The following is an 11,949-nucleotide window of genomic DNA, read 5'->3' on the forward strand; positions in this document are numbered from 1 at the left end:
AAGGAGGTAAAGCCCCTTAAGATGATCCAAAAGGACCCTCATCACCTGACTAGATGCCTCTTAAACCCACACCCACCTCCTGCCACACATCACATGTACATAGGGCCAGAGCTATCGACAGTTTCCATAGCATCCTAGTAGTCTTATTTCCCAGACACCGAGTGTGTCCATCCCTCATTCAGTACTCCCATCACTGTGCTCCCTGTACGTCCTTTGACAGTGGATATCCATCCATTGCCATGTTCTCCACCTCATATTGTAATTTACTTTCTCAGGCTATTTTTTCTGTCAGATTACAAACTGAGTTAGAAAATTGAGTAGTTCATCTCTGGGGTCCTGAGTTGGGCTCATAATGTGTTTGTATGGTGGGTGGGTAGATGTTGACTGAATGATAGGCTAGGGGCTCTTTACAAAAGAAATAGAGAACCTTTGAATTAGATGATTAAAATGTCAGTGTCCCAGGGAAGAAGGCAAGTGATCCCTGCAAAGCCTGGATCTTTGGAGAGGGGATGAAGCTGTGGTCTCAGCCTGGTAAAATGTCTAAGCCAAGAACAGGGAACTTGGGCATGACACAGTGACTTGCTCTGCGACTCATTTCCCGTTTCCTTCTGGATAAAAGGCCTTAGGAGAGACAAACAGCCAGAAGCTCCCATGCCAGAGGTGAAGATGAAGGAGAGTGAGGCCCCTGATGCCCACTTCACAGTGGACAAGCAGAACATCTCCCTCTGGCCTCGAGGCAAGTGCCAGCTACTGCTCCAAGCCCATTTGGTGCTTTGCCCATCACTCTTCACTGATCCTTAACAAACCTCTGTGTCTCCTACCAGAGCCTCCTCCCAAGCCAGATCTGTCTCCAGTCCTGAGGAAACCTCTCAGCCTCCGTGTGGCCTTCATCTGTCTGTCATTGGTGCTGGTCGCCTCTATTGTGCTTCAAGCTGTTTTCTGTAAGTCACCAGGTCCCTGGAGACCCAGTCCTTTTGCTGCTGTTCTTGGTGTCTTCAGTGTATAATGTTTCAGGAAATTTCCTGATGTTTCTGGAAGCCGACTTGCTGTTCCTTCCAACTCTGGGTTTTTGGAAGATTTCCCGCCTGGCATTAGGAACTGTCTGTTCTCAGGGGTACTCTTCAGTCTTGAGGAAAGAGTCACCAAGCTTGTCATGCCTGCTTTTGCCTCCCTTAGCATCCTGTCACTCACAGCGTTGAGGTCCTTTGGTTCAAAACATTGTGGATAGCTCCCAACAGTGGGAGGGATCCTACTCCTGACCACCCACAAGGCAGTTTGTCTCCATTGAGCAGATAGGGAACTTGGCCAAGCCAGCAAATCTCCCAGACAGTCTCATTCTCTTGTATGTCCTTACCTGGAATCTTCTTATTCCCCTTCTAGAAGCTTCTTAGTCTCTTCTGTGGTCACACCTTTCTCCTTTCTGCCAAGTCTCTAGAAAGTATAGGGAGGGAATGTTTCTACTTTCATGACTGACATGCGTGGTCACAGATGCTCAGCCACACCTTTCCAAGTCCCTAACCCTCATCCTCAACTGGTGGCCTTGTCTCTTCTCCTCCACTTACCCCCACCCTCTGTCTCCTGTTTGTTTGAGACAGGGTCTTACTATTTATCCCTGGCTGGCTTGGAACTCAGTAGATCTGGCCTGCCTGGAACTCACTGAGATCTGCCTGCCTCTGCTGGGATTAAGGTGTGTGATACCATGCTTGGCTGTTTCGAGCTTTTAGCACTGCCTTTTTCATATGATTCTTTTTGGAAATCTCATATTTTATTTTATTATGTATGCAAGTGTTTTGCTTGCATGGATGTGCAGCACATGCCCTAGAATGGTTTGCTTGTGTGTGTGTGTATACCACAAGCCCTAGCTCTCAAAGAGACAAGAGGACATCTCATCTCCCTATAACTGAGGTTATGCATGGCTGTGAGCTGCCAAATTGTGCTGGGAATTAAACTCAGGTTTTCTGAAAGAGTAATTGTTCTTCCTGCTGAGTCATTTTCAGTCCCACAGATCTCTTTTGATAGTTATTGGTTCCCCTATGATCTTAGTAGAGTATGAAAGACAGGGCTTGGGAAGGGCAGAAATAGCTCAATGCCCCTCCTATGTGTTCTGGAGTCTGCATGGATATGGCCCTGCCCATGGCCATAGACCAGCTTGTGGCAGATAAGGGAGGGTGTGCTGCCTTAGCTGGTGGCTGTGTCTTTGACAGCAGAGGGCTGGGGACTATCTCATAGGCTCAGAGGGGACTCAGTGATAGAATGATGAGGGGGTGATGAAGAGTGCCCCTTTACCAAGTTTACCCTGACCATTCTAAGGCATTTCAGGACTAGGCTCTCCCTCTGTTTGTTGATGAGCTCTCTTGGTCTCTGCCAGGCCTGTGTTACCCAGCGTTCCTGACACATGGTGGCACATAGCACACCCATGTGCACATTAGTGAATGAGTGGAGAGTAGGTGGCAGTTCCTTGGACTGTATTGGTCCTTTGGGAAGCTTGATTCTGCATCGTTCACTTTCTTCAGACAACACCCCATCTCTGTGGCTTAGTAACCTCTCAATTGACTGCTTGACTTTCTCAAATCCAGATCCCAGGTTGGTGGACAAAATATTGGATGTGAAGAGCGATGCTCAGATGTTGAGAGATCGTGCGGACAATATCAGCAGTCTGGGTTCTGTTCTGGAGAAGGACAGAGGCCGTGTGGAGGAGGCTGAAGTTCAGATTCAGATCCTGAACACAAGCCTAACCCGGGCGCGTTCCCAGATTCTGTCTTTGCGGATCATCATGGAGCAAGCCAGTGCTCAAATCAGTGTGTTAACACGAAACTGGGAAGAGGTTGATAGTCTTAGTTCCAAAATCCCGGAGCTGCAAAGAGATCTGGATAAGTCCAGCGCCTTGAATGCGAAGGTCCGAGGACTGCAGAACAGCTTGGAGAATGTCAACAAGCTGCTCCAAAGACAGAGTAAGTAAACAAGATCATCCTGCAGGCTGCAAAACCCTACCTGTCTCAGACAGGTGACAGGCTGCCTTGTGGGTGGGCAGGGAACAGGCTTTGGGTGGGCAGGAGACAGGCTTGTGGGTGGACAGGCATTACCAATGGTCTGGGTCTGAGAGAACTTGGGGGTAGTGAGGAGAGAAAATACTGGGCCTAGCTTGGGTCTCTACACTTAAGTGCAGAGTGCAGAAGCATTGGGGCGGGGCGGGGGTCTGTATGTTCCATATGGGGAACCTGGAGTTCCGCATGGTCTGGAGAAGAGCCATATTTTGGGTTCTGAGAGAGTGAGTTTACTAAATATATAGTGAACTAATAATAAAAGAATGAATAACAATCGACAGATGGATAGAGAATTGGCAGGCAGACAGACAGATACACAGGTGAGAGATTGATGTAGCAAAACATCAAATTGGACACTCAAAACACCCAGCGGAAATCAACTGGGGAAGCCACACTGAGACCTTCAGCCGGAGTTTCTGTTAGGGAGTCCCTGAGGAGCAGAGGGTCCCTTGGGGTAAGAACAAATAATGGCTGGAAGGTCACATCATCAAATCTGGAACTACAAACATCCAGCAGAAACTCACTGAGGAAGCTGAAACAGACCTTTCTCTCCTTAGAGGGCACTTTGAGACAAACATGCTTGGGTCTGAAATTGGGAGGGGTAGGCATCCCCACTCCAGAGCTAGCTTCTCACTGAGCTCACACAGTGGTATTTTACTAATACAATATGCTACACAAAGCCTGTGTCTTGTCTTTCCCCATGAAGTTCATTACTGTGAGCCAGGGCCCAGGGTAATGGTCCCTTGCGTTCCTCTCACAGTCTCCCCTCCCTGACACTGTACCTTTTCCAGCCTCAGAGGCTCTATCCACAAGCCTCAGATCTTCAGGGTTCCAACAGAGTGTCCCCAGTCCCTGACACTAGGAACCTAAGGGCCGCTAGACCCTGGATCCATTCACTGCTGTCCCTAGAATCCCATTGAACACCCCATGCCCAGTCAGAATGCAGCAAACCAGGAGCATCGCAGTTACCTCAGCCCCTGTTTTCCAGGTGACATTCTGGAGATGGTGTCCCGAGGCTGGAAGTACTTCGGGGGGAACTTATATTACTTTTCTTATACCCCCAAGACCTGGTACAGCGCGGAGCAGTCCTGCATTTCTAGGGATGCTCATCTGACCTCAGTGACCTCAGAATCGGAGCAAGTGAGTGCAATCATCACAGACTGTGTGAGCGGCACATCAGAGAGGCTGGGCAGGAGTTTGCAGCAGTAACAAAAAATCCTTAGCAGTCCATGACTTAAGAATGAAGGCTCATTTATTCTCTCTCTCTCTCTCTCTCTCTCTCTCTCTCTCTCTCTCTCTCTCTCGTGTGTGTGTGTGTGTGTGTGTGTGTGTGTGTGTGTGTGTGTGTGTGTGTGTGTGTAGAAGCATGCATGTGTCAAGGCCACAGGAGGACATCAAATGTCCTGTTGTATCTCCGTCTCTCATTCCCTAAGCACTGATTGGTAGCCAGCAAACAGTCCTAGGGATCCTCTGCCTCTGTCTTTCCCAGGGCTGGGATTATATGAGTGCCGGGATGTGAACTCAGAGCCTAATGCTTGTGTAGGAAGTGCTCCTATCCGCTGGGACATCTCTCTAGTGCCCCCCCCCCCAGGTTTATTTCTCATGTATATTACACATCTTGCATGAGACTGCAATGATTTGTTTGTTATGGGTATCAAGGACCTAAGCCATAGGATTCTTTATTTCAACACATGTCCACAGTAAGCGTCACTGGCTGTTAAATCTCCTGCCCTCTACCACGTCATTTCTGCCAGAGCCAGTCACACAAAACTGATAGCTTCAAGGAGGGCCGCGAGGGGGCGCTCTTTCCACACGCCAGAAAAAAGAAACATCACGAACATTAAAAAAGAAACATCACGATACCCCAGGACCCAGGAGGCCTCCTTCCTGGTGACAGAGTGCAGACTGGTCTCATTGATCTGGGAGGTGGAGAAGTGAAGCAGAAGAGACCCAGGGTCTGTACCAGCCAAGTGTCGTAGTCTGTCAGCAAACGTGTCCTGGAGCCTTGGGGAGATGACTTATTTTTCCCAGGCCTCACCTTAAGTGAATTGATGAAACAGTGCCTGCCTAGGAGGGTAAAAGAGGGAGGGAGGCATAGGTGGTCTTCTAGTATCTGGCACAATTAAGGTCTCATGTAATTTAGGAATTACCATTCAGGCCATCCCCTTGATGTCCCTTGTCTGCCGTTTAGCTGAATTTTGTGGGTTTTTTATTTTTTTTCTTTTGAGATAGGGTCTTGGTATGTAACTCTGGATGGCCTTGAAATCTCAATCTTCTGGCCTCAGACTCCAAAGTGCAGGGATCACAGGTATTTGTTGCTACACCTGGCAGGCTGTGTCTCCCTTATTCTCTGACACCTCACTAGAAAGAACAAGGTTCAAGTTTGTTAGCTGGTAAGCAATGAGCAGCTAGAACTTGGAAGTGGGCTCTGGGCTGCAGGCAGGGTCATAGAGACACTGAGAGAAGATGCTGCAAATCTTGTGGGGGCACCGTGAAGTTCAGGGCTGCTGCTGTGCATTAGTGAAGAGTACCCAACGGGTAGGTACTCAAGGTGTGGTGGGCAGCTGGCGTCCCCTCACTTACTCTGTTCCCCACAGGAGTTTCTCTACAAGTCAGCAGATAGGCTTCCATGCTGGATTGGTCTCACCAAGGCAGGGACTGAAGGGCACTGGTACTGGGTGGATGGGACGTTATTCAACAAGGAACAAAGTAAAAGGTGAGTGTCTGCTGTGCCCTCCTTACCAGACTGTTTTGTTTGGTGGTGAGTTCCCACGAACACAGGGCTGTCCTAGCACATGGCAGCACTGGAGTGGACATCCAGCTAACTAATGCTGCTCATTGGGTGTCACCTGAGGCCATTTAGGAACCTGCATGTCCTATGGGGCTTGGCAGCAAGAGCTTCTGCCCAGGTGGGGTGAGGGTCTGACCCAAGTCCAGGCCTATGCAATATAGGATTGTGAGAGCCTTGAGAGAAGGGGGTGGGGGCACAGTAAGAGGCTTAGGGTTGAAGGTCTACTCATCTTTTTATGTTTGGAAACAAAACCTTGTAGTGTTGTCACCAAGGATGGAAACTGGGAATGAAGTATCTCATCAACAGTATTTTTTATTTAATTTTATTGTGTCTACATGATGTATATGTGGGAGCACATGGCACACGTGTGCAGAGGTCAGAGAACAACTGGTCCAAGTTGGTTCTTTCCTGCTGTGTGGATCCCAGGGATTAGAGTCAGGCCATCAGTTTTGCTTGCCAGTAACACACTGAGTTATCATCTTTCTGGCCTCTTATGTAACTTATTTTAAGACAGCATCTCATGTATCTCAGGCTGGCTTGAAACTTGCTATGTAGCCTAGGTTGACCTTCTGATCCTCCTGCCTCTACCCCCTGAGTGCTGGGATAAAGGCATATGGTGTTGTGTATCTGATTCAGGGCTCCCTACGTGCTAGGCAAGCATTCTGCCAGGTGCACAAAGTGTCCTTGTTTTTCTCACTTGGTAGGTTCTGGATTCCAGGTGAACCCAACAATACTGGGAACAACGAGCACTGTGGCAACATCAGGGTGTCCTCCCTCCAGGCGTGGAATGATGCTTCCTGTGACTCTAAGTTCCCTTTCATCTGTAAGCGACCCTTCATCCAGGCAATCCCATGATCCCATGATCTCAGGCCTGGCCCTGAGCTCAACATCTGTGTTGCTACAGTGATCTAGCTTGAAGAGATGCCTCTCTCCCTGACACTCAGATTGCTCTGCATCTTAAGTTTTTCTTGCTTAAAAATTCTTCCAAATATATCCTGGATGGAGTCCATCTGTCTTAGGTGAGAATTATCTGTTCCTGAAGGGAATTGAAGGGGGTTGGGTTAAATGGGGGATGTCATTCTGTATATATGTTTCTCTTATTGGTTGATTAATAAAACACTGATTGTTCATTAATATAGGTGGGGATATGAGATGAGGAGAATTCTGGGAAGAAGAGAGAGAGAAGCTGCTAGGGTGACGTCATGTAGGCAAGAAGGAGTAATAGGTCCTGATGCTTCACCGTTAAGATAAGACCAGATGGAAATACTTAGATTAATAGAAATGGATTAATAATTAAGAGAGAGCTAGCTAATAATAAGCCTGAGCCATTGGTCAAACAGTTTCTAATTAATAGAAGCCTCTGTGTATTTATTTTGGGCTAAACGGCTACTAGACCAGGTGGAACAGAACCCCTGTCTACAAATGGCACCCATCTACATTGGGAAAATGTAGAAATCCCTGCTGCCCAGGTGAGGCAGGTCAGTACTCAATATCTGCAGAACATTTTGTTAGGGTTTTCCTGATGCTTCTAAGACGCCTTGGACGACCATATATATAAAAACTACATTCAAACATGACCAGTGTTAAAGAGACAGACATGTTTAGCCCAATTTAAACACTATATAATTTGTACATGCATTAGAGCACCACCACATATTCTCAACATGTGTAACTATTCCATGTTTTAATGTGTCCATTTCAAAAAAATTTAAAGACTAACTTTTTTTGACGTGTGTGTGTGTGTGTGTGTGTGTGTGTGTGTGTGTGTGTGTGTGTGTGTGGGCTCTCACAGAGTTCAAAAGAGGGTGTCCAATCCCCTGTAGTTGGAGTTACAGATGTTTATGAACAACCCAATATAGGTGCTGACATCCAAACTCTGGCCTTCTGAAAGATTAATAAGTGCTCTTAACTGATGAGCCATCTCTTCAGTCCTGAAAGTTTAAATTATAAAATAAAAGAACAAATATAGAAAAACACATCAGAAGGCTGGCAGTGTGGCTCTGTGGATGGAGTGCTCATCTGGCACTAGTGACCCCAAGTCTGACCTGCAGGACCACACAAACAGGTGCAGTGGTGCTCACCTGTGATCCCAGCAGAGAGGAGGTGGAGGGAGGGGGATCAGAAGCTCAAGGTCTTCCTCAGCTACATAGTGAGTTGAGGCCAGCCTGGTACACAGGATCCTGTTTTGGGAGAGGGCGCAGTGTGCTCAGGATAACTAAGTGATTCTTCCCATCTTGCTATGAAGCCCTCTCTGGTTGAGACCTCAATTCCCATATGTCTGTTTAGCAGCACTGGCTGTTTTCCATGGGAATAGCTGTTCTTGGTCACATCTCCTCTTTACCCACTTTCTCTGAAGTCTGAATCCCAGGTTCTCCTGAGTGAGCTAACCCAGTGCAGCTCTGGGCTGGCATGTCCTCTGTGTTCTTTTGAGCTGCGGGGTTCAGCTCCCATCCTCATAACACCAGGTTATCACATGTCCAGTCCCCTCCTGCCTTTCCTCTATTCTGTGATCCCTCCCTTGCTATGCCCTGTGCAGACAGTGTCTTCTTCTACTTTAAACACCTCTTGGCTCAAAGTCTTTCCTGGAATGCATGTTTTCATTCCCAGGGGGCACTGTGAACCTGAAAGAACATTTAATCTTGGGGTACACTAAGTCAGAGGGTAAAAAAATAAAGAACAAGGGTGTCTGGCCCTGGAAATGCCAATAGCCACTGGCAGGGCTTCTCTTCGGTTTTTATGTGAACTAAGTATGGCAGTCTGATAAAAGTCTCTTCTTGGAGCTCCTGGGTAGTCAGCTTTCTGTTCTCTAGCTCTGCTCCCAGGGGAAACTTGTCAAGGTTCTCATTCTTCACAGAGGCTGGGTTTCCAGATAAAAAAGCTGGAATCCTGAGACGAAGGCCTGAAAACAGGGGCCACCAACAGGGGGCAGCAGAGAGAATGCAGGAGGGATGAGCTGGCCTCTAGTGAGGATTCTTAGAGGAGACATTCCCTTTCAGTGCAGTCAGCAAGGTACTGCTGCATGAGGAGGGTGAAGGTTTTTTGTTTTTTTTTTTTCTTTCTTTCGACAGGGTCCTTCTATGTTGTCCTGGTTGATCTGTAACTCACAGAAATCAGTCTGTCTCTGTTCCTGCCGGGACTAAAAGTGTCTACCACCACGCTGGCTGTGGGCTTGTGTTTGGTCAGGACATCTTTGAGTCTCCCAGGACCTCAAAGTCCTCAGCCTGAGGCTCCTTATCTTACCTGTGGTCCCCATTTGCTGAAAGGCTGAAAGGCTCCCCATCTGACTACAACCCCACCATGGGACCAGCTGCCTTCCATTCAGTTTTCAATGTGATGGCTAAAGAAACTCCATTTTGTGCTAGGCATCCATCTTGTTACCTAATAGCCATTTTGTCTCTGAATCAAACTCATGGAAGCTAAGTTCCCTGCAACTTTGACTCCTTGACTTCCACCCAGAAATGTACAGCCACAGTGTGACCATCTGCTGTTATGCTATGACTAACTGCTGAATTTTGGCTTGTGTAACCTACTTAGGTAGATGTTCAAGTACCGTTTTGAGGTCACCTTGACCATATAATCTTAACCAAGCAGAAGAGCTGTTGTGATTTTGCCTTTAAAAGCCCTTCTGAGACCGGGTGGTGGTGGTGCACGCCTTTAATCCCAGCACTCGGGAGGCAGAGGCAGGTGGATCTCTATGAGTTCGAGACCAGCCTGGTCTACAAGAGCTACTTCCAGGACAGCCTCTAAAGCCACACAGAAATCCTGTCTCAAAAAACCTAAAGAAAAAAATAAAAATAAAAAAATAAATAAAAACCCTTCTATCAGTTGCCTCTGGGTTGTTGGCCTCTGATTTGAGTTAGAGTCTTCAGCCCTGTTAGAAGTTTTAATAAATTTGGATAAGTATAATCTGAATTGGTGGTTTGGTGGTATCGAATTCCATAACATCCACTTCATGGGTTTCCCTTCCTTGCTAGCCTGGTAAATCCTTCAGTAGAACAAGATCATCTGGGTGGGGTGTCATTCTCTCCTTCCTGTGATACCTCTCTGTACTACTGAAAGACCCCTAGACCCCTAAGGACCTCAGGATCCCGAGGAGCCCCCAAGACTCAGAAACCAGACCAAGAGCTGAAAAAGCAAGAGGGTTTATTGAACGAATGCGCATTCGGGTGTCAGCAATATCGGGGAAAGCTGCACACCCCAGCATGGTGTGCAAGCTCCTTATATAGGAAAAAAACCGCAGATCAGCATACAGGCAAGGGGCACAAAGTGATTGATTACAAAGTATTATCTCATGTTAGAGTGGTCACCCAGGTGTGACCTGCTTTTCTACAAAGGAAAAAAACCACAGAATGTACCCTAGAAAGTCCCCGATTGCCTGTTGGCCAGGTGTGACCCAAAAAGGATTGTTTGTCTGCCCTCGGGTTGGGGACAATTTCCTTGTCCTGGGCCAAGACCTGTGGGAAACTTTTTCTCTCAGCAAACTAAAATCTTTCACCACCTCAAGCCTTCCTGAGGGCTGCACTACCAAATGTCACTCCATAGAACTCTGCAGAGAAGTGTCCTTCTCCCCTGGACTGTGAGCATATGTGTCTGGGAAGCCTCTGCTGTTCTGTGTCAGGTTTGGTTTGCTGAGTAAACACGGCTAGACTGACCATTGGTGTGTAGAGGAGGGCAACAGGGGTCTGTGGTTGCTTCTTGTGGGTAGAGATGAGCTGGGGGAATCATAATTTTTCTAGCTAAAAGAAACTGAACCAGAAAATACCACAGGAATGAGTGAGGCAACCAATGGGGAAAGCTATGCTGTAGGTTCTTTAATTAGCACAAGTGTGTGTGTGTGGAGGTCATGGAGACCCAGCAACCTCACAGCCCTGACCCCTCATAACCCTGAGCCTTCACATTCCTGAGCTCACACAGTTCTGAGATCTCATAGTCCCGAAGCCCTTACAACATCAGAGGGAAGAGCATCTCTTTTCTAACAGTTCAAAGAAAAACTCAGGGCTGGGTCACATGCTGTCTCTGAAGCCATGAGGAAGTCAGGGCAAGGCCTGGTGCTATGGGTCCATATAGTTTTCACTCCTAGTAGTGAGTCTTGGTCCAGCATGGTCATATGGGCTAGTGTCATGGGGAAGAAAGGATGTTGCCAAGGCAAACGTTAAGCATGCATACCTGAAGCTGGAAGCCATGTCAGCATGCACAGGCCTCTATGGGAATTTTGCTTGGGTCTTTCCCTTCATCGGCTGTTGACCACACCATTACTAGGTCAATTCACCCATTCTGAGATGTTATTATATTGACATCGTCAATGTTCAAAGCTGCACACTGATAGTTGCTGAACTCACCTATTTCTGAGACAGGATGTTTGTCTCAGTGGCAGAATACTTGCTTACTGTAGGGTAAAAGGGCCAACCAAATAAACCAACCAGTCATTGAACATGAAATCTAGCACACTGACTTTGAACCCAGAGCCAGTGAAAGAAATACACCATGGCCACAATACTAAAGTTAAAAACCTAAAAAGGCCAGTGAAAGAAACTCAGTTTGGTTCTAAAACCAGAGACAACTCTGCCCCTGACCAACTGAAACATGAAACCAACCAATCCCTGAACAAGAAAACCAACTCCTGAGCAGGAAAACTAACTAATCCCCGAACAGAAAATCTTCGCCCCCAACAAGCCCTAAGTAAAAAGTCCCCTTCCAGTTCAGTTGCAGGCTGTCCTTTCCCACCCTGGCAGAGGCAGCCACTCTCCTTCCCAAATAAATCTCTTTCCTAAAAGAGTTTTGGATGAAGCCCTTCTTTTGCTGGAGCAGACCAGAGGAAATATGGCTAAGATGTTCCCTTAGTGGGGCTGAGCAGAAAAAAAAAGAACCTTTGCTGAGATAGTCCCTTAGGGGACGCTGCCAGAAAAGCCAGAAGGAAGTTACATCTGCGGGGACATTCCCTTGGGAGTTGAGCATAAAAAGTAACTTTTTGCTGGATGCCGGGAGAAGGATACATTTCTGCAGGGACTTCCCCTTTAGCAGAGCAAAGAAGAAGAAATATCTTGGGCTACAGCAGAAGAAGCAGATAGCTCTACTAGGATGTTCCTTTAGGGGAACAGAGCAGAGTTTAGCTGT

At 47.3% G+C, this 11,949-nt stretch overlaps 1 protein-coding gene across 1 annotated transcript; it reads left to right on the forward strand.

Annotated features, from left to right (window-relative positions):
- The first annotated feature begins 651 nt into the window (after window positions 1–651).
- On the forward strand, window positions 652–6,895 carry LOC100757258 (C-type lectin domain family 4 member K). The gene is made up of 6 exons (XM_027428532.2): window positions 652–736; window positions 825–941; window positions 2,577–2,951; window positions 4,033–4,184; window positions 5,642–5,760; window positions 6,540–6,895. Exons 1-6 carry the CDS (start codon window positions 652–654, stop codon window positions 6,688–6,690), a joined length of 999 nt encoding a protein of 332 aa, XP_027284333.1. The 3' UTR covers window positions 6,691–6,895.
- Window positions 6,896–11,949: the final 5,054 nt, after the last annotated feature.

The sequence above is a fragment of the Cricetulus griseus genome, chromosome 8 (assembly GCF_003668045.3).
Source record: "Cricetulus griseus strain 17A/GY chromosome 8, alternate assembly CriGri-PICRH-1.0, whole genome shotgun sequence".
NCBI classification, from domain to species: domain Eukaryota; kingdom Metazoa; phylum Chordata; class Mammalia; order Rodentia; family Cricetidae; genus Cricetulus; species Cricetulus griseus.

Excerpts from the sequence above, each read along its gene's own strand:
- LOC100757258 (XM_027428532.2), top strand. The coding sequence starts at position 652 with ATGCCAGAGGTGAAGATGAAGGAGAGTGAGGCCCCTGATGCCCACTTC. Across the intron at positions 4,185-5,641 it reads TGACCTCAGAATCGGAGCAA|GAGTTTCTCTACAAGTCAGC; the intron begins GTGAGTGCAATC and ends TGTTCCCCACAG. Across the intron at positions 5,761-6,539 it reads AACAAGGAACAAAGTAAAAG|GTTCTGGATTCCAGGTGAAC; the intron begins GTGAGTGTCTGC and ends CTCACTTGGTAG.